The 24,879-nt window shown below is 37.3% G+C and overlaps 2 protein-coding genes across 2 annotated transcripts in view; both read right to left on the reverse strand.

Moving 5' to 3' along the window:
• The window catches only part of CUNH11orf65 (chromosome unknown C11orf65 homolog), a 53,703-nt gene extending 42,827 nt beyond the window's left edge, over window positions 1-10,876 (reverse strand). Inside the window, exon 1 of the mRNA XM_027849592.1 lies at window positions 10,721-10,876. Within this exon, the coding sequence (XP_027705393.1) occupies window positions 10,721-10,762 (42 nt within the window). The 5' untranslated portion in view covers window positions 10,763-10,876. The remainder of the gene's footprint in view (window positions 1-10,720) is intronic.
• Window positions 10,877-10,882: 6 nt separating this feature from the next.
• The window catches only part of KDELC2 (KDEL motif containing 2), a 55,077-nt gene continuing 41,080 nt past the window's right edge, over window positions 10,883-24,879 (reverse strand). The window contains 4 exon segments of the mRNA XM_027849530.1: window positions 10,883-11,078; window positions 11,132-11,380; window positions 16,228-16,258; window positions 24,268-24,409. Coding sequence (XP_027705331.1) covers window positions 10,883-11,078; window positions 11,132-11,380; window positions 16,228-16,258; window positions 24,268-24,409 — 618 coding nt within the window.

Raw genomic sequence — 24,879 nt, forward strand, 5'->3', positions numbered from 1 at the left:
GGTCAAACAGCAGAATTTATCCTGTTTTCCCAAGGGAGTTACAAAATGAAAGAATTAGCTATAACTTTGTATGGTATAATTTATATATATGTTTGTATTTATTTTTCAGCATATATGTGAGGAAATAAAATGTATATACAAATTTTTTAAATAGATGATTGAATTTTATATAGTTTTTCTATATGTGATAAAGTAAAACAAGACTAAGTAGTTATCAAAGGAGATAAGTAGCTCAGAGGATAAAGCACTGGGCCTAGAGTCAGGAAGACGTGGGTTCAAATCCAACCTCAGACACTTGCTTCTGTGTGACCCTGGATAAGTCATTTAACCTCTGTTTGCCTTAATCTACTGAAGAAGGAAATGGCAAACCACTCCAGTATATTAGCTCAAAAAACTCCACGGACAGTATGATCCACAGGGTCACAAAGAGCTAGACACAACAACTGAATAACAATAAGGCAAATATGTGAGGAATACTTTCAGTACTAAATTTTGCAACTAGTTAGCTATGTGATCTTGGGCAAATTGCTTAACTATTTTTTGTTTCAGTTTCCTCACATGTAAAATTATGTTTTCTAATTACATGACAAGAAGCTAAAAGGTCGCTTCCAGGTCTAAATCCCATGATCTTGTTCTTCAGTTGTTTTAGTCGTCTGACTATTCATGATTCCATTTGGGGTTTTCTTGACAAAGATACTGGAGTGGTTTGCTATTTCCTTCTCTAGCTCATTTTACAGATGAGGAAACTGAGGCAAAACAGGATTAAGTGACTTTCCCAGGGTCACATAGCTAGTAAGTGTCTGAAGCCAAATTTGAACACAGATCTGACTCCAAGCCCAGCGCTCTATCTATTATACCACGTAGCTGCCCCTATGATTATATGTGGCTTTTATTTAATTTCACATTCATTTTTAGAAAAATTGCATGAATGTTGGCCATGAAGCTTATAATTATGATTCTAGGATATTTCAATAGTATATAATTTTGTTCAATAATTTTAAATTCTATTTCCACAATCACTGCTTATAGTCATATTCAAACGGATCTCTGATCTTAATAATTTGGATGTTTCCTCCTATGATGCAGCTTACAACTTATCTATGTCTCCCTATCTTGTGTGTTTCTTGTCTACATCTCCTGTCTCCTGAGTTTGCAACAGGGGGTTCACCCAATAGCCTGGAGGTCTTCCTTGCTATCTCTTGACATGACAAAGATTCCAGTAAAGCATTTAGGTTGTGAACCTGGAATCCCTTACCCTCACCACATGACTACCCAATCTTCTCTGCCTATCATGTAGTATCTGATGACAAATTTTACTCCTATTCTTTTTGAAAGTTCGTCATTGGTTATATGCTGAAGTCTGCTCATCTTGACCATGCATCTCTCTATTTCCCTCTTTGTGATATTCATTTTCAGTTCTTCAGAAATTGTCTATTTCACATCTTGCAATCATGGAAATATTCATAATATTGTTACTTAAAACATAGATGTATGAGGTCATTACAGAAACTTTTTAATTCCCTAAAGGCAATCCAGTCTGCTCTCTTCCTGTTCAATTCCAGGCTCAACTCACTGATCATTTATTCCAGATATACATATTGATGGATAAGTTTTATAGACTATCCATCTTATTGCATGTCAAACTCTGGGCAACAGACTTTCTTCATCTCCTCAGTCCTTCCTGTGTCAGGTCAAGCTCTTTTAAGCAATTACATATTTCTCCCAGGAGGACCTGCACTCTTCCAGGGCTTGACGCAAACAGTAAAATGCAATTTGCAAATAAATGTACTTGGGAGACTATCATTGGACTCTTCATTGAATCTTCATCAATCTTCTTCATCACATCAAGGCATACCTTTTCTCATCTGTTGAAATATAATCAATTTCATTTGTATAATATTATTTAGTGTTCTCTATGTCTAACACCTCATTTTCTTTTTTTATTCATTTTTTATTTTGTTTTCAATGCTGAATTCTCTCTTTTACCTCTCCCTCCATTGTGAAAACAAGAAAAACAAAACTTATTACACCGTCATGCAAAACAAATTTCTGCATTAGCCATATCCAAAAACAAAATATGCCTCAAAAAGCACTCTGAGTCCATGACCTCTCCATCTGAAAGTAGATAGCATGTTTCATCATTAGTCCTCTAAAATTCTGCTTGGTTGTGTTGATCATAGTTCCAAAGACTTTCGAAGTTGTTTGTCTTCACAACGTTGTTACTGAATAAATCATTCTCCTCACTTTACTTTGTATCAGTTCATATTAGTTCTTCCCAGGTTTCTCTGTCTTTACTATGTCTTGTAGAATAGAATTCCATTGGATTCATGTACTATAACTTGTTTAGCCATCACCAATTGGTGGGCACCCCCTCACTTTCCAATTCTTTGTCACCATGAAAAGAGCTGCTATAAATATTTTCATACATATGTGTCCTTTTCTTCTGTCTTCCCCCTCTTTGGGGTGTAGTGTGACTAGCAATATCAGTGGATCAAAAGTTATGCAGTTTAATAATTTTGGAGGCATAATTTAAATTGCTTTCTAAAATGGCTAGACCAGTTTATAACTCCACTAAGACTATATTAGTATGCCTGTATTAATATACCCTTCATCATTTGTCATTTTCTGGGGTTTTTTTGTCAATTTTGCTGGTCTTATGACTGTAACATGGTTCCTTAGAGTTATTTTAATTTGCATTTCTCTAATGACTAGTGATTTAGAGCATTTTTTCATCTAGCTATTGATAGTTGGATTTTTTCCCCAGAAAACTACATATATTTATCATTTATCAACTGGAAAATGGCTCTTAAATCTTATAAATTTGAACATCTTATTCTTTTCTGAAAGAAAGCATTCATGATTTGAAGGCCTGAGACTTCCGTGTAATCTATTAAGTCTTTGGCTTCTTTAATTCTTTCCTCTTGGCCCATACTTCTAATTTATTTCTTACCATCTTGGCCTGTTGAAGTTACTGAGTGTCAAAATGTACGTTGAAAATTTGGAAGATCTTACCAATTTCTTTGCAGAATTTTTCCACTTTTTCATCCTCTACTACGTACATTGGTGAACAAGTTAGAATTAATGAGATAGGGACAGCTAGGTGGTGCAGTGGACAGAGCACCGGCCCTGGATTAAGGAGGACCCGAGTTCAAATCCGGCCTCAGACACATAACACTTACTAGCTGTGTGACCCTGGGCAAGTCACTTAACCCCATTGCCTAGCCCCTCTGCAAAAGAATTAATGAGATGAAGGTCTTTTGTAAAATATTTGTTATCAGTACTACATATATAATAACCAAATGTCCTTGTTGCTTTTGAGTATGTATAAAATTGAATCTACTAATTTCTTTCTTAGCCTTTCCAAGAACTTTTTTGTGTGCAAGCTAACTTACATTTAAGGGTCACTTCCTTCTTTCTTGCGGTCTCATTTATGAGGAAAAGTCCAAGGTTAGTATGATTTCATTCCTCAGTTGGTATGCCCACACATTGGTAATTAGAAAAGGATCCCACATTTAGAGTATCAATTGTTGTTCAGTAGTTTCTAGTTGTGTCCAGCTCTTCGTGACCACATTTCAGGTTGTCTTGGCAAAGATACTGGAGTGGTTTGCCATTTCCTTCTCCAGCTCATTTTACACATGAGCAAACTGAGGCAAACAAGGTTAAATGACTTGCCAAGGGTCACACAGCTACTAAGTATCTAAGGCCAGAAGATAAGTCTTCCTGACTCTAGGCTGGGCACTCCATCCATGGTGCCACTTAGCTGCCCCAGAGTACCAACTGCTAAGCTAAATTTTGTAGACAATCTAAAAACTGTGATTCTTAGCCCTTTGTGCCCACTTTCTTTCCACTATGAAACTATAACTGAAGAAGCAGAAGGAGCCACACAGGACTGATGGCCACTTTGATTTTTTTCTTTGTTTCACAGGGCAACATGCCCAAATAATTAATCATCCAGTGGTAAGCCTACTTGTGATTAGTCTTTCTATATATATTTAGCTAGGCTGGTTATCAGAAATCAGACACAGCATGTTGTAAAGACCAGATTCAAAGCATTTCCAAGAAGGCAGAAACTCAGAGATTGAGTTCTGCTGGCATAATCTTCCAGAGCCCAAAATCACCATCGTTAAAAAAAAAAAAAATCAGAGCAGAACTTTGTGGGCATATTCAAGTTAGAATAAACAGGTGATGATAATAATAATAATAATTAGCATTTATATGGCACTGACCATGTGCCAGGAACTGTGCTAAATGCTTTACAAATATTATCTCATTTGATCCTCACAATAGCACTGTGAGGTAGGTATTATTATTATTATTATTCCCATTTTAGAATTAAAGAAACTGAGGCAATCATTGGTTTAAGTGACCTGCCCAAAGTCACAAAACTAGTAAATGTCTGAAGCCAAATCTGAACTCAGGCCTTCCTGATTCCAGGTCCAGCACTCTATTTACTATACAACTTTTATAATACAATTATTCCCCAACATACACATAACTATTAACTTGAGAATGAAGAATATGAACAAAGGAAAAAAAATTCTTAATTTTTAACATTTTCTCAGAAATAAGATGACATTTTTAATGTAATCTTTATAGTCAATAGGTATACAAGGGGAAAAAAGCGTGCTAGATTATTTTAATTGTGCACTTGATTGGTACAACACGTTGCCACACAATGCATCACACATCAATACACTGTAGAACCCTAATTTCAATCTTCTATGGTTGCATTTAGATTTGTTGAAGGGCAGTGATTCTAACAAACATGAATTCAATCTTCTATAGGATATTTTCCATTGATTGGTGGACATTCCTAATCTTTATTTTTAAATAGCAGACTGAAAAAAAGTATGCTTATAATCGTCTATTTCCTGAGTATTATTTATATTATTTTTTCAGGCCTTTCTAGTTATATACTTTTTTAACCACTAAGTGGCAATGATAACTACCTGTGGAAAACTATTTACACAGGAAGCTTTTTCATGCTCCTGTGAAGGGTGGAAGTACTAAGTGCTTGCTCTCTATGGTTTCCAGGAAATTAGTGACCTTCTAACCCTCAGTTCTGCCTCTCTTTGTGGGGTGGCAGTGACTCATTGACAAAAGTTGTGTAGATCTGTGGGATTACTCAATCAAAATCAGCTTTATGCCCCCATCTACTGGAAGGACCCTGCCTCCTACAATTTATTATAGTTCAGTAAGCCCTAGTCATATGTCCTTGACAAAATGGAGGCAACTCAACACAGATGCAGACAAGCATGCTTGGACACATATGTGGTATTCACTATTACCATAGAATCAATAACCACAGGAAAAAATGTAGAATAATTAGAACACAATAAAACATCTGGCAAATGGCTATAAATCTACTGCTATCTTAAACCCTAGAAGCTGCCTCCCCAGTGGACTGACCTGAACTCAGTTATTGTTGGATATTTGAGACTTCTCATGAGCAAAATAAAAAGTATAACAAACAATCCAGTTATTATAGGATGTTTTCATTCACATTTTAGAGTAGGACCAACCGTCAAGTGCCAACATTGAAATTTTGGAAGCATTCTGGGTCAATGATTAGGGCATGGAGTATGGACTTGGAATCCAAGTGGCCTCAGGGTCTCAGCTCATCCTGATGCATGGAACTGATCCTATTAGTCTTATTTCTAGCAAGAACTTCAGACTTCTGGCCACAGATAGCTACCAAAAAGCAGGGTGAGTAGAATCAGCAGTAAGCCTGGCAAGAAGCAATGTTGTCATTGCTTCAAATTCTGACCTTTACCATGGCATTCTCTACTTCAGCTATGTTTCCTCACTTTCTACTGTCTGTCCTTAGCCAAAGCCCTACAAGACTGTGCAACAGGGTGGGAGAGGAGCAGAGAGTGAGAGAAGCACCATAACTATGAAATCCATATTATCTTAGTCACAAAACCACAAAATAAGCAATATGTTTGTTAAACTTTAGTGACCATTAATGAAGCACTGAACTAGTCTTCACATGTGATAAGTTGAAGTCAAATGCTTTGGGCTTTATAGCTTAGGGGTCCCTACAGAACTATCCTCCAATCCTTCTGTTCACTGAGAGAGAAGGGAACTACAGATCTTGCTTTTATTGATCTGATCTAAAACAGGATTTTCTTTGTAAAATTTTCTACTCAATCATTAAGTAGTATAACTTACTAACAATTAAATAAATGAAGGTCTATAAGCTGATGAAGGGTAGGGTAAAAAGAACCAAGAAAACAATGTAAATGATGATTTCAACAATGTAAATAGAAAGAACCAAAAAAATGAAATTTAATGCTGTGTAAACATAATAACCCTGCTTGGCCTCAGAGAAGAGTTGGGAAAATGCACCTCCTTCCTTTCTTTGCAGGAGTTACTGGGTAGGGTTTTAGATACTGTATATATCAGCAGATCCAGTGATAGTGATAGAGTGGCTTGTTCTGAGGAACTGATTTTTTTTCTTTTTCTTTTTTTATTCTTTGTTAGAATGGATGGCTCATTGTGGAGGAGAGGGATATATTTGGAAATGTAGGTAATGTAAAAAGAAAAAGGTAAAAGTATTGAAAAATAAGTTTTTTAGTCTTCTCTGAAGAGCTTTAATAAAGAAAAAAATTTCAATTATTTGCCTATAATATCTAAACCATTAGTACTTGAAGACAATATATTACTAAATGATCTCTTGGTAGAAACTGGCCTCATCAGCAGATAGAATATTCTGCCATTTGCTGTTGTTCTTCAGTCATTTTTCAGTCATGTTAGACTCTTTGTGACTCCATTTTTGAGGTTTTCTTAGTTGAGATACTGGAATGGTTTTCCTTCTCAGCCCACTTTACAGATAAGGAACTGAGGCAAACAGGGTTAAGTGACTTCACACAGCTAGTAAGTGTCTGAGGCCAGACTTGAACTTACGAAGATGAGTCTTCCTGACTCCAGGCCTGACACTATCCACTGCACCACCTAGCTGATTCTGCCACTTACATGGTATGGTCTGAAGCTCAGGGAACAGCTTCTCTTACTTAAAAATGTTCCTTTCACTTTGTGTCATTTTTATGTGAGGGATATTTAAAGGATTCTTCCTTAATATGATAAAGAGTATTTATTCAAAACTGAGTTATCGTTATATAAAACAGAGAAACATCAGAATCCTTCATTACAGAAAGGGGTAAGGTTTAGGGGTGGGTTCACTTGCCACTACTATTGAATAGTTTTGTAGCAAGAAAGTGTGAAAAAGACAATACAGAAACTAGCATAGCCAATTATGAGATCAAATACCTCTATTTGCAGATAATACGATGGCTTATTTACAAAACCCAAGAGCCTCAATAAAAAATGAATCAAGGTAATAAGTCATTTCAGCAAAACAGTGATATTCATGGAGTAGTGGACAGAATAGTGAGCTTAGAAATAAAAAAGATTTGGATTAAAATTCTGCCTCTTAGTTTTGTAACTATGAACAAGTCACTTTTTCTCTCTAAGTTTTATTTTCCTCATCTGTAAAATGGGGATAGTACAATTTGTAGTGTTTATCTTACAGGGTTATAAGCAAGGGTTGTATCTCAAATGAGATAATGCACGTAAAGCCTTTTGCGAACTTTGAAGCACTATGTAAATGTTAGTTTTATCACTGTTATGAGAGACAGTGTGGGGCAACAGATTGGAAGGCTAGCCTTAGAGTAAGCTTATGTTTAGTCCTACTTTTGACACAGAATAGGGTACAGCTAGATGGCTCAGTAGATAGAGCACTGGACCTGTAGTCAGGAAGACCTGAGTTCAAATCCAGTCTTAGATATTTACTAGCTATGTGACCTTGGGCAAGTCACTTAACCTCTGTTTGCTTTAATCCACTACAGAAGGAAATGACAAACCACTCCAGTATTTTTGCCAAGAAAACTCCATGGAAAGTATGGTTCACAGGGTCACAATGAGTCGGACATGACTAAACAACAATAAGTAGATACAAGGCTAGCCCTAGAGTCAAGCCTATGTTCAAGTCCTACTTGTGGCATAGGATAGGGGCATGACTCTAGAAAAGTCATTCAATCTCTCAGTGCCTCAGGCAACTAAAATTAAAAATTACAGATGAGTCCTTGATCAGCATCAATGAAAGTAATTTCCACATAGGACATTCCTTACACTGGTGAAGTCACAATTCCAGAACCTCCCCCCCAATTACATAAGATTTAATTCATAAACTTGCCAGCATTTTTACATATCACTAACAAAAACAAAATTAATTGATAGGAAGAACACCATTTGATAAGAACAAAATGTATCCAATACTTGGACAATAACCTACCAATGCAAATCTAAGACCAATATGAAGACACTATAAATAAGAATTTTAGCAAAATAAAAGAATGGAATGATGGGAAAGATATTCAACATTCATTATTAAGTCAAGCTAGCAAAGTAAAGGAGACCGTATTGCTCAGATTAATCTGTAGTTTTAATACAATACCAATTAAAGTGGGCTGAAAAATAGACAACAAGCTAAAAATGTATTTGTAATTTGTAAGAACACGAATAGCAAGAGAAATTAAGGGGGGGGGAAGAAAGGAACAGAGACATGCACTATCAGATCTCACATAATCTAAAGCAGTAATTAATCAAAACTTTTTAGTATTAGATTTTTAAAATTTAGGAAAATTAATGAGTTAGAACTAGAATCAAAGGCATTAGAATTAGAACCAAATACAAAGAAGATTATTATTCAATAAATCCAATATTACATAAAAATGACATAGAAGTTCATTATTCCTTAAAAACTCTTGGGGTATTTGGATATAAGAATGGTGAAAAATGGCATTTGAGCCACATTTTGTACCATATACCACAATGATTTCCAAAAAGATCAATGATCTAGATAAAATCAGCTTTGGTTCAGGAAAACTAAGATCTTCCTGACTCCAAGTCCAGGGCTCTATCTACCAAGACACTTACCCACCTCTAATCTGTTAATCTATGTTAACTCATTTGATCCTCACAACAACCCTGGTAGGTGGTATTATCCCTATTTTACAGGTGAGGAAACCAAGTCACAGATAAGTTAAGTGACTTGCACACAGTCACACAGCTAATAAGTGTCTGAGGCAGAGTCTGAACTCAGGTCTTTCTGACCCTAAGTCCTGCAATCTATCTACTGGACCATCTAGCTACCTCAATGCAAAGAAATTTATGAAGAATTTTTTGAAGTGAGGCAGAGTGAAAACAATTTAAAAAAGAAAACCTCACAAAAAATAATTAAAGCAACAATATACACTCTGGCCACAACTAGAATAATCACAGTAACAAAATCAAGGAAAATGTATTAAGAATAAAAAAATTTCACTATGGATAATGTAAACAGATAGGATGATTTTGTTGCTATCTTGTTAAAGAGATACATATTTAGAACTTTTCTTTTATAAAAAAACTAAATAATGTAAAATTTAGTTTTATTATAATTTTAAATTTTATCTATGGATATGATTATATACAATGAAATGCATTTATTCATAGGCAAACATGTGACATGCACTATGCTAAGTGCTAGACACAGAAGAAGACAGCCCCCGCTCTCAAATATCTCACTCTAACTCGAGCAGACAATAATCACAAAAGAATTCACCAGGAGGATAGATGGCAAGGTCAAGAGTCCTGAAAGTACACAAGAACACCCCATGATACTGACTGGAGATCTTTAAGGCACAGAGGCAGAGTGGACGGTAAGGCCTAGAGGAGTTCAGAAAGCAGTAGTAGGGTAGATGGAAAGGCCTGCTAGTCTTCCAGATCTCAAAAAGGGAAATGCTAAGGATAAGTAAAAGGCTTTTGTTTTTTATTATATTCAAAACAAGAACAAGGAAAAAGCAGCTATATGATATTAGAAACACCAGCAAGAAAGTTAAAAAGCTTCATGTAACTCCTTCAGATGCTTTAAGATGGCTATAATTTCCCTCCTAACTCTTCTCTCCCCTATCTCCGGTAAATCCTCCACAATCTCTCACCTATCCTTTCAAATTTATTTCATTAACATTTCCCTTTACTATGTTCCAAACAAATTGGACTACTTGCTACTCTGAGAACTTGACGTTCAAAATCTCCTATAGCAAGTCCTTTTCACAGGCTTTATTTAGCACCATGCTTCAGCTGCCTTCTAACCCTATAAATTCCCACATCCCATGTGGCCTTTACACCCTGGACCATCCATCGACCTCTGTAGCACCCTATTTTTCTGCCAGAACTTTCATTTTGAGGAATGGCCTAGGCCAGCCATCCTTTATTCCTCTCTCAGCTCTACCTCTGGATCTCTGGATTTTGCCACCAAGCCCTCCCTTTAATATGTATGTATTTATTCTCCATTAGGATGTAAGCTCCATGAGGGCAGGAACTGCCTTTCTTTTTGCTTGCATTGGTATTTCCACCACTTGGCCCAGTGCTTAGAGCACAGTAAGGGCTTAATAAATGCTCAGGAACCTCCTTTTACACTAAGCCTTTCCTGATCCTCAAGCTTACAGATGTTGGGGGCATTTTCATTTTTTCGGTCTTTGTATCCCCTGGGCCTAGTACGGTGCTTGAATATAGCAGAGGCTTGATACTTTGGTTGAATTGAACAGAATTTGTCGGATAAATGAAGCTCCACTTTTTTAACTATTTCGGTTTTTTGCCTGATCTGTCTCTTTGTATCAGAAGCATTTTATAGGGACACTCAAGATGGGCAGGGAGGAGGAAAAACCAAACCACCAACCTTCTCACAAACTCCTTTCCTCCAACCCCGCCTGAGACTCATGAGATGAAGGGGGGGTCCACGGTAAGTTGGCCTTCCTTAAAAAGAAAACCAGCCAACTGCCCAGACTGGAAGCCCGGAGAGCCTGAGATGAAGAACCACAGTCAAACAGGCGGCGGCCTTTCAGGCCAAGCTCTTTTGGCACAAAACTGACTGTGCCTCGGTCCCACGGGGATCGCCGCGGGGCAGGGCGGGGAAGAAGGGCGAGAGGCTGCGGGAGGCAGCGGGGCGGGAGAGGGGCACGGAAGCAAGCCAGAGAGGGCACCGGAAGTTATAGGGGAGGTCTTCTCCTCCTCCTGGGGCACTCTGAGTTACTGGGCTGGGGTCCCACCGCGGGACTAGGGGAGATAAAGACTACGATTTCACCGGGGCGTTGGTGCGGGCTGGGTAACCATTTCGCTTCTCGTCTCCCTGGTGACGGACCCGGAAATGACGCACAACCATAGCTTCCGGCCCCGACTCCCGGACGGCCGTTTCAAGGTGGAGGAGCACGTGGGACTTGGGGCTGTAGTGCTGGCAGTCATCAGGTTACCTGGAGCTGCATGCAAGGAGGGGAAAAATCGAGTCTGGAAGCCGCCGCGAGGTGGCACTGTTCTCTTGCTGGCCGTCTCTGTTGGCGACCTTGGGGCAAAGGATCTCAGAAAGAAAAAGAATTTGCATTCAGATCTCCTCTCCTCCTTCCCCAGGTGAAGTGACTTTCCCAAGGTCAGGCTGGTAGTAACTTAGTTAAGAGGTGGAGGCAGGATTTCAACCCAGCTCTCCTGACTCCAAAACAGCACTTTTATGAATCCCTGTTTCTTAAAGGATTGGACAACCTCACCCCAACCTGTATTAATTTTAAATGACTATGTATGGTATATGGAATATGTATGGTATTTAAGTGATTATGTGTAGAAGGAACATGGCAACAATTTAAAAGATTACATATGTGTGTTAATTTTAAATGAATATATATTACATATATATGAAAGATATAGATATATCTTGTTTGCTCTTAACTATAAATGTGTATGTATGTATGTACATACAAGTACACATTATGCCCACATACTCTATATGTACATATAATTTATATTATAGCATGTAGGTACATATATAGTATATGTTTATACTATATGTACATATGTAGCATGTATATATGCACTTGTACATACGTGTACATATACAGTATAGATATACACATAGTGTACAATGCATGTATAGTATATAGTATATATTTATAGCTAGCATATATGTAGCTATGAGCAAACCAAGATATATATGTATAATATATATCTTGCACATATGTAACATGTGTGTATTCATTTAAAACTAACACCCCCCACACAGATATAGGTATATAGTTATCAGCAAACCAAGAGCAGGCTTTCACATTCTTGGAATGGAAGCCCATTCATTCATTGTTCAATAACAGTTAACATTTATGTAGTGCTTTAAGGACTACCAGACTGGTTACAACTATTATTTTATTATCCCTCACAACAACCCTGGGAGTTGGTACTATTATTATAATCCCCAATTTACAGATGAAGGAACTGAGGCAGACAGGTTAAGTGACTTGCCCACTTTCACACAACTAGTAATTTTCTGAGGCAGTATTTGCACTCAAGTCTTCTTGATTCAAGATCTTACTCAATCTACTGGGCCTACAAAGATAGAGAATTATACTACAGAGTCTCAGCCCTAATGAAGACCACTGCCAATATATATTATATCTAGATGTATGTGTCTACACATATAGTATAAGAATATTAATGGTAAATAAGAGATGCAAAACACTATGAGACCAGAGCATGGAAGGATTCTTATAGGAGGAGGCATTTGTGTGGGACTTTAAAAGATAGGAATTCATTGTGGAAAGTAGAGGAGGGAGGACATTCCAGGTGGGAAAGGTAGTAGTGTGACAATTTGTGGAAGCCCCCAGCTGAGAAACAGCCATCATGTTCTAGTAGTTTCTTACTAGTGCTCAGGGATGTAAGAAAATTTGAGTGAAGTCAGTAAGCAGTAATCATTCAATAATTAACTTCCTTTATTAATCTAGCTCTGTAATTATGACATACTGATGTTTAATATGCAATATAGCTGTAACCTTCCTAATTTGAAAAAAAATTGAAACATACTATAAAAGGTGATAAGTATGTAGTTCAGAAAAACAACCTTCTAAATGAAATTTAGTAAAATAAGAAAAGAGAATAAATTTAACCTATGCAAGTTTTAGATCATAGCTATAATCCTATGAATTTTTATAAATTAAGTATATATTTATTGCTTTTTGTTTGGTGTGTTGGACTTTGAATGTTAAATGACATTTCATTAATTTATGCTTATAATGTTCTTCAAAGTTCTTATTTTAGGGATGGGGCTTATATTTGGAGGCCAAGTTAAGTCCTTCAGTTTTCACAGAAAAAGAAACCAGCAATACAGAATTTATTCAGTTATGAATTCTAGGTAGGCCCAGGCTATGACTTAACTTGATAGCATCTGTAAAGGGCTTTAAATTCCTTGGAAGAAAATTATTTTTTAAATATAGCAATTCTTCCAGGGTAACCAATAAGGATTACTAAGACTTGAGACCCTCAGCTGGTATCACTTGGAGGATGTTGTGCCAATGAAGCAAAACTTGCTGGAATTTCTGGGTTGCCTTACTTATGATAATTTTCATCTTATGCACAGACTATCAAATCAGTAGTTTTGTTCTCCATTTAGAGAGCAAAGAATTTATTCCTGTAAATTATGTAAAGGTAAAAGAAAGAGGTAAGATAAAATGAAGAAAAATTTATTTTTTTTCAAGGACAAAATTATTACATAAAGCATAGTGTTTAGTGATGAGCCATTTCCCTGTTTGGGCTCTGATGGTTCAGAGAAAGTGTAAATAGAAATTATTTCTGTTTTGACCAGAAACCCTGAGGGTTTCCCTTACAAGATTTTTTGTTTTTTTGACTAGGTAAAAGAGGCCATTCTTTGCCTCATTTCTTACCTAGCCTTAATCACTGAATGGGCATTGCCTCAGACCAGCTGAGATCTGGGAAAGACCTTAGCTTAAAAAGGCCAAGATCTCCCATTGCATCCAGAGCCATCTCCAATTGTCCTGATCTATATCTTGCTACTGGACCTAGATGGCTCTGGGAGAGAGAGTGAAGCTGGTGACTTTGCACAGTCTTTCCTCACTTAAATCCAATTCACTTGCAAGTCATGAAATCACCTTCCTGATGTCATGGTCCTCTTCAAGAATGAAGGACAAACAACAACAGTACTCAGTTTTTTACTTGCCCTACTCCCTTCTAACAAAGCCCATGTTTTGAGGAATGTATGTCTTATTGATGTAGATCCCTCATCCACCACTAAAGATTGAAACCCATCCCCACCTTCTCATTATGTCAGATTCATATCTGTATCTTTTTGTTAGTTTTTAAAAGTAATTTTTATTTTTTTCTGTACTTGACAAACACCAAATAACATGAGTAATCCATGTGCAAAAAAGAACAGAAAAAGAGTATTGTATAGAAAACCACAAACTTCTGTTATAAGCCGTTCTTTTTTTAAAGCACATAATAAATTCAATATGTTCGTTTTAAAGCTGTCCTGCTTGTTTATATCTCCCTCAGAACCTCCTGTTTTCTTCTATGTGTTTTTAAAAATGTTTCAATGACCCTCTTTCTACTCTTCTTTTTGGGCATCATTACTGATCATTGTTCTTTGACCCACCAATTCTTTAGGATTAAATTATTTAGTCTCTATTAAACTTTGAATACTTTGCTCAAAGGCCTATAATTTTATTGCATTGTCATTATCGAAGGATGTGCTTAATATTTCTGCTTTTCTACATTTGTTTATGAGGTTTTTCTTTCCTACTTCTGTAGCTTATTGATAATTACAGAGCATTTTCTTCACAACACCTCTGAGATAAGTTTTGTATTATCCCTGTTTTACAGATGAGGAAGATGAGTCACAGGATTATGAAGCCACTAGATAACCGAGCCCGCATCAGTGCTCTTTTCAGTATACCATAATGCTTTTCAAAGTTGCCCTGGTTTATCACCAAATCTTAGGAGCATATTAGAGGATGGAACATGCATCCACAAATTGGTAAGGAAGCAAGGTAGGAAAATAGAAGCAGAAATGAGAAAGTGTATTTGAAACTGCTACCACCTAGCCCCCCAAATGCCAAAATCTTCTGAGAGTCTGTTGGACCCCTTATTAGAATAATATGTGTTGGTTATATTCATAATTGAAAGAAATGATACAATTTCAGTTAGAAGTTGGGGAGAAACTTCTGGGTCATGTGAACAGCAGAGTGGAAGACCCCCACAACCTCTCAAACCTCTCCAAAACAGAAATTATGCACCAAAGATAAAGCAATCTCAGCCATATCCATAGTCTAGGACACCCAGAATCTACAAAAAATTTTTAAAAACTCCTAAAACCATGAGCTGCTGTTCAGTGACCCTGATCTCACTCAGCACCCCCCTTCCACCTCCCATGCTACTGACAGAAGATTGCAGTAACAAACCCAAGGATATGACATAGGCTTGCAACAAAACCCACTCATATACCCCAGTGCCTTCTCCCTCTTTCCAGAGCTGTGGAGAACCTGGATCCAGGCTGCAGAAAATTGCCATGACTATAAAGCCAGTCAGCACAACTGCAGCCCTTTAGAAGCAAAGCTTGCCAAGGGCCACAACCAGCATCAGTGTTGAAAAGCACTAAATTGCTAGTGCCAGGCCAAAGAATTAAGGAATAGAGTAGTGAGACAGGACACCTGATTGGGACACCACATGTATGGTGTCTGTGCAGCACTCTGCTAAGCCTGAGGGAAAGAGCACACCATCCAGCTGGGACTAGTTGTAACCATCCCCAAATCAGATGGGGCAGAGACCTAGGCTGGTGAACTGTGAATTGCACAGTGTGGGAGAAGGCTGAGACACTTTGAAATTCTTCCTCAAAGGAAACCACAGTCAGAGGGGAGGGAGTCAGAAAATGAATTATAAAGAAAAAAAAAGAATGAAATTACCAAAGATTTCAGGAAGAAGAAAACTCAAATACATTGGACAAAAATGATAAGTCAATAGGAAAAACAGTAATGACAGAAGGAAATATGGCCTCCAGACCTAGTAAACAACTTGAGGCATCTATGAATAAATACTGCAGAACAAAAGAACATGATCTAATACTTGATAAGACAGAAGACTTTGCAGAGTGGGAGGAGAAATAGAACCAGAACATGGTGTTCCTGAGTGGTTCAAAAAAAGAAATGAGAGCTATAAGACCAGAATTATAGCCTGCACAGTGAAAATAATGAGCAGAACAGAAAAACTGGAATCTGTGGGCAAGTCTCACCATAGAAACAGAAGAGAAAATCATTGACTAAGAAGTGAATACACACAAGTGAAGGACAGTTGGAAGAAGAGAAGCAAAAAAAACCCAATAACATTAAAAGAAAAGATGCTCACCTTGCAAGCAAAACTTACCAATCTTTAAGACAGGATATGTAGGGACAACCTAAGGATTATGGGAAAAACACAGGAGGACAAAAAAACCTTAACACCGTAAGGAAGGAAATAATAGAAGAGAGCTACTCAGAACTTATGAACATAAAAAATTAAATTCCAATGGAAAGAATTCAGATTGCCTGCACACACACAAACCACCTCCACTCCCTAAAGCAAAAACCCCAAGGCTGCAAACTCCAAGACACATAGTGGTTAAATTTAACAATTCAATTCTGAAACAAATTCTTCAAGATATCAGAAGAAAGACGTTAATATACAAAGGAAAGGAAATTAAAATAATCCAAGACTATTCTGTACCTACTAAAAAATGTTGAAGGGGATGGAATAATGCATTCCCAAGAACAATGGAACTCAGCGTGCAGCCCAGGGTGACCTACCCTGTAAATCTGAGCTTAACCATATATGAAAAATGATGGTTGTTCCTTACTAAAGAGTTGTTTGAAACATTTTAGGAAGAAAATCAGAACTGAAGAGATCATTGGTTTTTTGCTTCTTGAATAGCCCAAACAACAGAAATGCAGGAAGAGTGAATAAATGCAGTAGGCAATGATAGCAACAGCAGCAGAGTAATAGCAGAGAGACCAATAGGAGACATTTCTACTTGTGCACGAAGAATCAGTGTGAAGGCAGAAATCTGGTGGAGGTCACATTGAAGAGGCAGACGGGGCATTATGGAAAGACTCTAGTGATACACTGCCTCCAGGTGAATTAATGTGCTTTTGTGAGACTACATTACAACACAGGAGGCTGCATGAAGGGGAGGAGAACAGGGGGATAGAGAGGAGTGTGTGATGTGCTAGGGTCAAATCAAGGGCTAACAATGAGGGGAAGGTGATTACTGTGGTCTCAGAGAGAGCATATAGGGGAATAGGTGAAGATGGGGAAGGATTGAAAAGGGGAGGAAGGAAAGAGGTCTTACTTTGGGGGTGATAGGGGATTTTCTTGATGAATGCTTCTGTGGGTGAAGCAAAATGGTCTGTGAAGGGAGATGGGGACCTTATGCTGGCTATGACCTAGGGGATTTAGTGCTTGAACAGTGTGTTCATCTGAGATCAGGACTTGGGGTAGGGCAGAGGGGTGTTTGGAACTCCTGGGGGAGTGGGAGAATATAGACCAGAGAGGAGATTTTGAGGCAAATGTGGAAAGGAAGGTAACCAGGGGAGGGTATAGATCAGTGATGGGCTGCATAATCAGGGGCATGAGGGAGGGTCCCTTCCATGGGGCAGTGTCATCTCTGACACCTGAAATTACTGGCATTATTCTGGGAGTGAGGCACAGTGGAAAAGGGGAATCCACAGGGCAAGTTCTACAAGTCAGTGGCAGAAACCTCTCACAGGGAGGAGAGCCTAGAATAGATACTTTAGATTAGAAACTTTGATTGCATGAAGAATACAGAGAAAAGAGAGAAACTAGACAATTATAGAGGTCATGAATCAGAGAATGAGGATCTAAAGTAGACAGAAAGAGAGGGTATATAGGGAAATCCTCTTTGGAAAGAGATGCAAAAGAAAAATTTAAAACTAATGAACAGGACTTGTTGAAGGGGATGAAAAGAAGGGAAAATATACTTGACTAACTGAAAGGAAAAAAGAGCAGAAGCATTATATAATGAAATAAAAGTTTGTGAAAACAAAGATGCCATTTTTACCCATTCAACTTCACCGATTCTTTGAAATCACTCCAGATTAAGAATTTTAGCTCTAGGGACAGCTAGGTGGTGCAGTGGATAGAGTACCGGCCCTGGATTCAGGAGGACCTGAGTTCAAATCTGTCCTCAGACACATAACACTAGCTGTGTGACCCCGGGCAAGTCACTTAACAACATTGCCTAACCCCCCCACCAAAAAAAAAAAGAACTTCAGCTCTAGATGTTAGTGTTCTTTACCTACTCAAATTCTCCAAGAACATTTTGTCTAGATCTCCCTTTTCTTCTATCATTCTATTTTGTGTTTGTACTCTCTCTCTATAGTATGTATGGTAGCAGTGTGTCTTTGTGATCTTTTATGAGTAGTTGGGACCATGGACAGAGGTCATCGTCAATCAACTCACACTATTACATAACCCTCTGGTCTATCGTGTCCAGGAATAAGGCGATCATATCATCACCTTGTCAATGCCCTTTTGTTTCCCCAAATTTGCTGTTACCTCAATTAACTCCACTCATGATCATAGTCATGGTTAAACAGCAGCTTAATCAGATAAAAATGTAATAAAATTCAAGCAAAAGGCATATATATGTATGTATTTTATTTATATTATATATATACTTTATATGTATGTGTGTATATAATATATATACATATACACTTTGTGTGTGTGTACAAAATTCCACTCACATCCTTGGTCCTGAAAGGCAGGAAAAATGACATTCAAGTTGGCATTCAGTTCCCTCTGACTGCAGCTTTCCCAGCTGAGGTATGGATCTCAGGAAGATGAAATCAACATCTGATCATCAATGACCAGATGTAAGAGGCATAGGGAGACACTGTCTAAACCCAGAGAAGGTAAAGGGACTTGAAATCCAGAGATTCCCTCTCATTCTTAGAATCTGCCTGCTACCATCTGCCCTGTTAGCAACCAGAAATCTTCCTTTCATTCTCATTGTCATTGGTTCCACTTGCCTCTGTGACTTGAGCAATTATCTGTCCTTCAGTAGAAGGACCTGATGTTTAAAAACCCCATAGACCAGCACAGCATGAAGCCCAGCAATTGGGAAATCAGTATGTTTAATCTCTCTGACATTGATTCCCCTCATCTCCTCATGTTCAAAATACCGTGCCAGTTTTTTCTCATATCACCTGTCTTTTGCCCTTCCCATCAGTACTCCTATAGGGGAGCAACATACTCTTGTTAAGTATTTTATTTATCTCTGTGCCTGTATTCTACCTATTTGACTACAAACTCCTTGAGGGCAGAGACTGAGGTGTTTTTTTTTTTTAACCTTTGTATACTTAGCATCTAGTATATTGCCTTGTACATAATAAGCACTTAATATATTGAATTAAATACATGAATCCCAGTATTTTGTCTTTGTTAGACTATCCAGACATTTTTCAAAGGAATGTGGTATGACAACATCCTCAGAGGTTATTCCTTATACATAACTTTCACTTAATAATCTATTAAGAAAACAGGATCTTAGAATTTATTTAAATTCTTCTTGCTTTTATTAATACTTCATACAGCTCCTTAAGATAATTAAATAAAATTAACAAATATTTATAAATCACCTACTAGCACCATTTTTTTGCCCACTGTTTAAAAAGCATCATATGATAAATGCTTTGATCTAGTATGGTTGGGGACTGGGATGTTCTCATTTATCAGATATTCTTGTTAATGGATTCTTACCATGTGTTGCAGGGCCCATTAAACTGTGCATGCTACATTTCATTTCAACATTTCTGGTTTCCATGACTCTTTCTTATGACATGTATTAGGATATATTTTTCTCTTAGAATTTTGTGACTGCAAATGCCATCTTTCCTCTGGGGAATGTAAGTGAATTGATAGTGCTTGCTAAAGACTACGTATGTGAACACACATTTTATACAAAACTGTATGAATAATTTTGGCTTTTCTTTCCCTTGTTAAGATTGCTGTGTCTTACAGGTTTATTCTGTACCTCCACAGTAGAACCTAAGTTAGCATTCATATGTGGAATATCAAAGGAAAACTTTTTTTTTTTTTTGGGTGAGGCAATCGGGGTTAAGTGACTTGCCCAGGGTCACGCAGCAAGTAAGTGTCAAGTGTCTGAGGCTGGATTTGAACTCCAAAGGAAAACTTTTTAAGCATCTCCCTTAGAGGACTTTGAGCCTTATTTCAAAGAACAAAATTGTCCTACTGATACAGCCTATGCCAGTTAGATGCAGAACTCTTTGAGAAGACTCAGACACACGTTAATTGACTGTTATCCTGTATACCTGTGTAGTTTTAATTGCTTCTTGCTTTCACTCTGAAATAAGTCTAGAGAATCTACCTGTTTTCTCAGATATGACTTTATGGATGTGTTCATGTAGGGCCAGTTGGTCTCATAGCACCTGGGATCATAGAAAAGATCTCCTCGTTAACTAACATGGAATAAATTGAGAAACATTCCAGTCCCATATTCTTATCCTTCTCAACCAATTACTGCGCTCAAAGATTTGAAAGTAAAGAACTAGAATTAGAGGTCTTAGATAAAACTCAACCATTCTCAATTTAGAACCTCTAGAAAGGAGGGACCATTCCTAACATGTCATTGATGGCAAATTTTCAGTACAGAAAGGGAAATATAATGTGCCATCCTTGAGGAAACTGCCACATATCACTCTAATCTGAACACAGATTTGGAGGACCACAGGACCTCCCTTTTGACTCCAATATACTATAACAAATATCCTTTAATAAATCTTATTGGGATACATGTGTCATATGAGTTTTTAAATTTTCCCTTCCCCTGATATGTGTGCTGAATTACTACATAATCACACATTTGGAAAGGCCTTTGCTGACATATGTGGGGATTTAAATGAGTGAGAGAAATTAGTCAAGTCCCCTTGTTTCAAAACTCCTCTAACTCAAAGAGAGCCTGAATTCAAATTGCTGTAGTGATTGGCTTTAATTTACCATATGTCTGTCACATATAATTTGCCAGTTTTCAAAGAGTCAAAGTACAATACATATATTTAACATACAAACTACATAATTATTTAACCTTTTGCTAATAATATGAAAGGTACAGGATTGTTTGGTGATAGTCATATAATTGACATAAGCTATTATTGCTATATTGTGAATCCTCTCCCTTCCACCCACAAAGGCAAGGAATATGACTTTATTATTTTTGTATTTCCTTCATGTATATCACAGCAATTTTTCATACAATAGACTCTTTGCTTAAGGGTTTTGGATAAATGACTGTGTATATGAACGAATGAATGATGTTGATATAGTGGAAATACCAATTAATTGAGAATCCCAAATGGTAGAATATGGTATAAACATTTTAAATGTATTTATTTTAATTTGTCCTAAAGCCACCTCTTTCATGAGATGAGAGATGCTTCCACCACTACTTCAGTTATTCTGAGATTTGATAAAAAATCCCATGTTCATCTTGTTCAAAGTAAAATATTGTCTTCTTTATGCATGTCACAGCAAAATTCCCCAGCTCTCCTTGCTGGAAGCATGATTGTCAGTCATTTTTAATTCTTATTAGTAACTCTTGGTCTATACATTTTAGGTTTTTATAAACTTCAGTAATGCTGCTTACTAGCATTATGACCTTGGACAAATCACTTTTATTTTAGCTTAATTACATTATTTGTAAAAGAAGTAGTTGAATTAAATAGCTAAGGCTATTTCCAGCTCTAAATTCTGTAATATCCTCTGGTAAATCTTAATGTTTCTAAGGTATAGAAACCTAATCTTTTTAGTTTATTTGATGCTCCACACCCTCTTAATAATTTATTTGTATCTCTCTGGACCTTTTCCATTCCCACCATATTTTTTTAAAGTGCAATGACACAGTGGCCTGTAGTATTTTGTGTGTGGAACCATCAACGTTTTATAAATGGAAGATCCTTCCTGATGATGCCCAGCATTATAAGTTGTGCCATCTTTGGACACTTAGCAAACCCTAAGCTAAAGACTTTGAAAAAAATTTTAGTGTGGTACAGCAACTTGAATTTTTTTCCTAGACTCAACATGTTTATATGTATGTACACATACATATACACACATATATTTCACACATATGTATTATATATAGTATACAGTATGTGTTTGTTTGTTTAGATGTAAATATTTACTAGGCACATAGGTGGTTCAGTGAATAGAGTGCTGGATGAGGAGGCTGAGACTCAGAGAAGTCAAGTGACTTTCCCAAGTTCTTAAGGGGGCAGAGCTAGGGTTTGAATGTAAATCGTCTGACTCCAAATCCAGCATCCTTTCCTATAAACTATAAGGAAACTGCCTGATTGCCCTGCCAGGTAATCCAAAACAGATCATGGAGTTCTTCGAAACAGGCTACAACACACAGCCTCCTTTGGCATCTGTGTGTCTTAGGCAAAGTTTAAAAATTCCTGCTTCCCTGTTCCTGCCCCTGTCCCCCTCTCTTGGAAAAAAACTCCTCTTTTATTGTTCACTGGAATCCAACACATGGACCTTGACTTGCTCACCAAACAAATATTATGCCATGGAGAGCAACATTTCCTGGCATTAGAAAAAGGTACTTTTTTTTTTAAAGGGTTACTGTGTATTGTGATATAGGAGGCTGTTTATCTTATCTACCCCTAGTCTTTGCTCTGCATGGCCCTATTAAGAAGAAAGGGTCATCACATGTACAAAAATATTTGTAGCAACTCTTTCTGTGGTGGCAAAGAACTGGAAATTGAGGGGATGCCCATCAATTGGGGAATGGCTGGACAAGTTGTGGTATATGAATGTAATGGAATACTATTGGGCTATAAGAAATGATGAGCAGGCAGACCTCAGAAAAACCTGGAAAGACTTGTATGGACTGATGCTGAATGAAGTGAGCAGAACCAGGAGAACGTTGTACACAATAATAGAACATTGTGTGATAACTAACCTTGATAGACTTTTAGCTCTTTTCAGCAATGCAGGGATCTAAGACAACTCCAAAAGAGTCATGATGGGAAATGCTATCCACATCCATATGGAGTCTGAATGCAGATCGAAGCATGCTATTTCCTGTTTTTTTCTCTTGTTTTTCTTTCTCATGGTTCTTCCTGTTGGTTCTAATTCTTCTTTACAACATGATTAATGTGAAAATATGTTTAATAGGAATGTATATGTAGAGCCTATATCAGATTGCATGCCGTCTTGGGGAGGGAGGAAGGGAAGAAAATTTAAAACTCAAAAGCTTATGGAAGTGATGTTGAAAACTAAAAATAAATGAATTAATTTAAAAAAAAAGAAGAAAGGATCATCATCTTGTGACATCCTTTTCTCTGACAACTGTACAAAATTGTGAAATGTCATTCTATTCCTTGTTATTTCAGTTAAGGGTTTAATAATCTTTGGCATTAGGCCAAATATTAATGAATTCAAATAGAAAAAAATAATGAATTCTTACCATGAGAGTAAAGATTGTTTCATTCTTTGTATTTCTATCTTTATTGCCCAGCACAGTAACTGGCACATATTAAGGGTTTTGCTTATTGACTGATTGATTATTAAAGCAGTACATCGCAATACATTTTACTGGGGTTTTCAAAGGTGTGTTATAGGTTAGTTGTGGCTCACCTTGCAATAGGAAAACCACAATCCTAGGTATATAGAGGTGGAAGAAATCATCTTGTCCAGTAGTTTTTTATAGAAGAGGAAATCAAAGCCTAACGGCCAAAGTCTAAACTGGGATGCCAAAAATTATTTTGTTAAAGTTGACAGTCAAGAAAGAGCTATTTTTCATTTTGATTCATGAAGACACAAAACACTATCGTCACAACACTGAACAGAGATGACGAAGGGTACATATCAGTTGCCAATGGCTTGCCTTTCTACACTGGGCTGACACTATCATGGCTGACACTGTAGTCCATCAAGGAAAGCAGTGATCACCCAAATATGTGATCTGACAAAGTGGAATTTAAATTTAAATTATTTTAATAAAGTTTAGAGCTAGAGGGAACCTTAGATATCATCTCAGAGATTCTTAACCTGGGACCTGTGAACTTAAGATTTTTTTATAATTATTTCAACATAATTAGTTTCTTTTGTAATCCCATGTATTTTATGCATTTAAAAACATTCAATCCATCAGACTGCCAAAGGGGTCTGTGACACACACACACACACACACACACACACACACACACACACACACACAAAGGTTAAGAATCTCTGATCTAGTACAGTCCCTTCATTTTGCAGATGAGAAAAATGAACCCTGGCAAATTCAAGTGATTTGTCCAGGGTCACAAAGGTAATATGGCTGAGTCTGTATTTGGACCTAGGCCCTGGGCTGCCAAATATCAGTGCTCTTTCCATTACCAACGGCTGCCTCACCAAATGTCCATTCTGTGTTTACCTGAAGTACTCAGTATTAGTAGTGGGAGATTCTGTGGGGCTGGAGCAACTCTCTAGCAACTAATTGACCTTCTTTTGCAATCTTCTTAGTTTCTTCATTGTTTTCCTGGGAAATTTAGGAGAGAATAAATAATAAGAATAAATAATTCATAAATCTCAGCTTTCTCCACTCACACTTTTATGAACCAGAGAGAGACTAGGAGAAGGGGTGTGTGTGTGTATGTGTGTGTGTTTATGTATGTATACTTATGTAGATGTAACTGTTTAATGCAACCTCCTTGAAGGCAAGGGCTACTTTTTATTTTGTCTTTATACCTGCAAGTGCTAGCACAGCACCTTGTACATAGTAGACTCTTAATAAATGCTTGTTAAACTGGATTAAAAGGGAATGGGAGAGAGGAATTCCTGGGCCAGAAAGGAGGTAAAACTGAACAGTGAGCCTGGGGAGAAGGAAAATGAAATTATTCCAACAGTCACAGCAATTTGACTATTCAGAAGCTACTCTGTTGGCCAGCTTTGCTGAAGGGTAAAGATGAGTTTGGGATTCTCATGGATAGACCTTTGTCTGTTTGAAAA

This window comes from Vombatus ursinus, unplaced genomic scaffold, assembly GCF_900497805.2.
Source record: "Vombatus ursinus unplaced genomic scaffold, bare-nosed wombat genome assembly UNPS02007612.1, whole genome shotgun sequence".
NCBI classification, from domain to species: Eukaryota; Metazoa; Chordata; class Mammalia; order Diprotodontia; family Vombatidae; genus Vombatus; species Vombatus ursinus.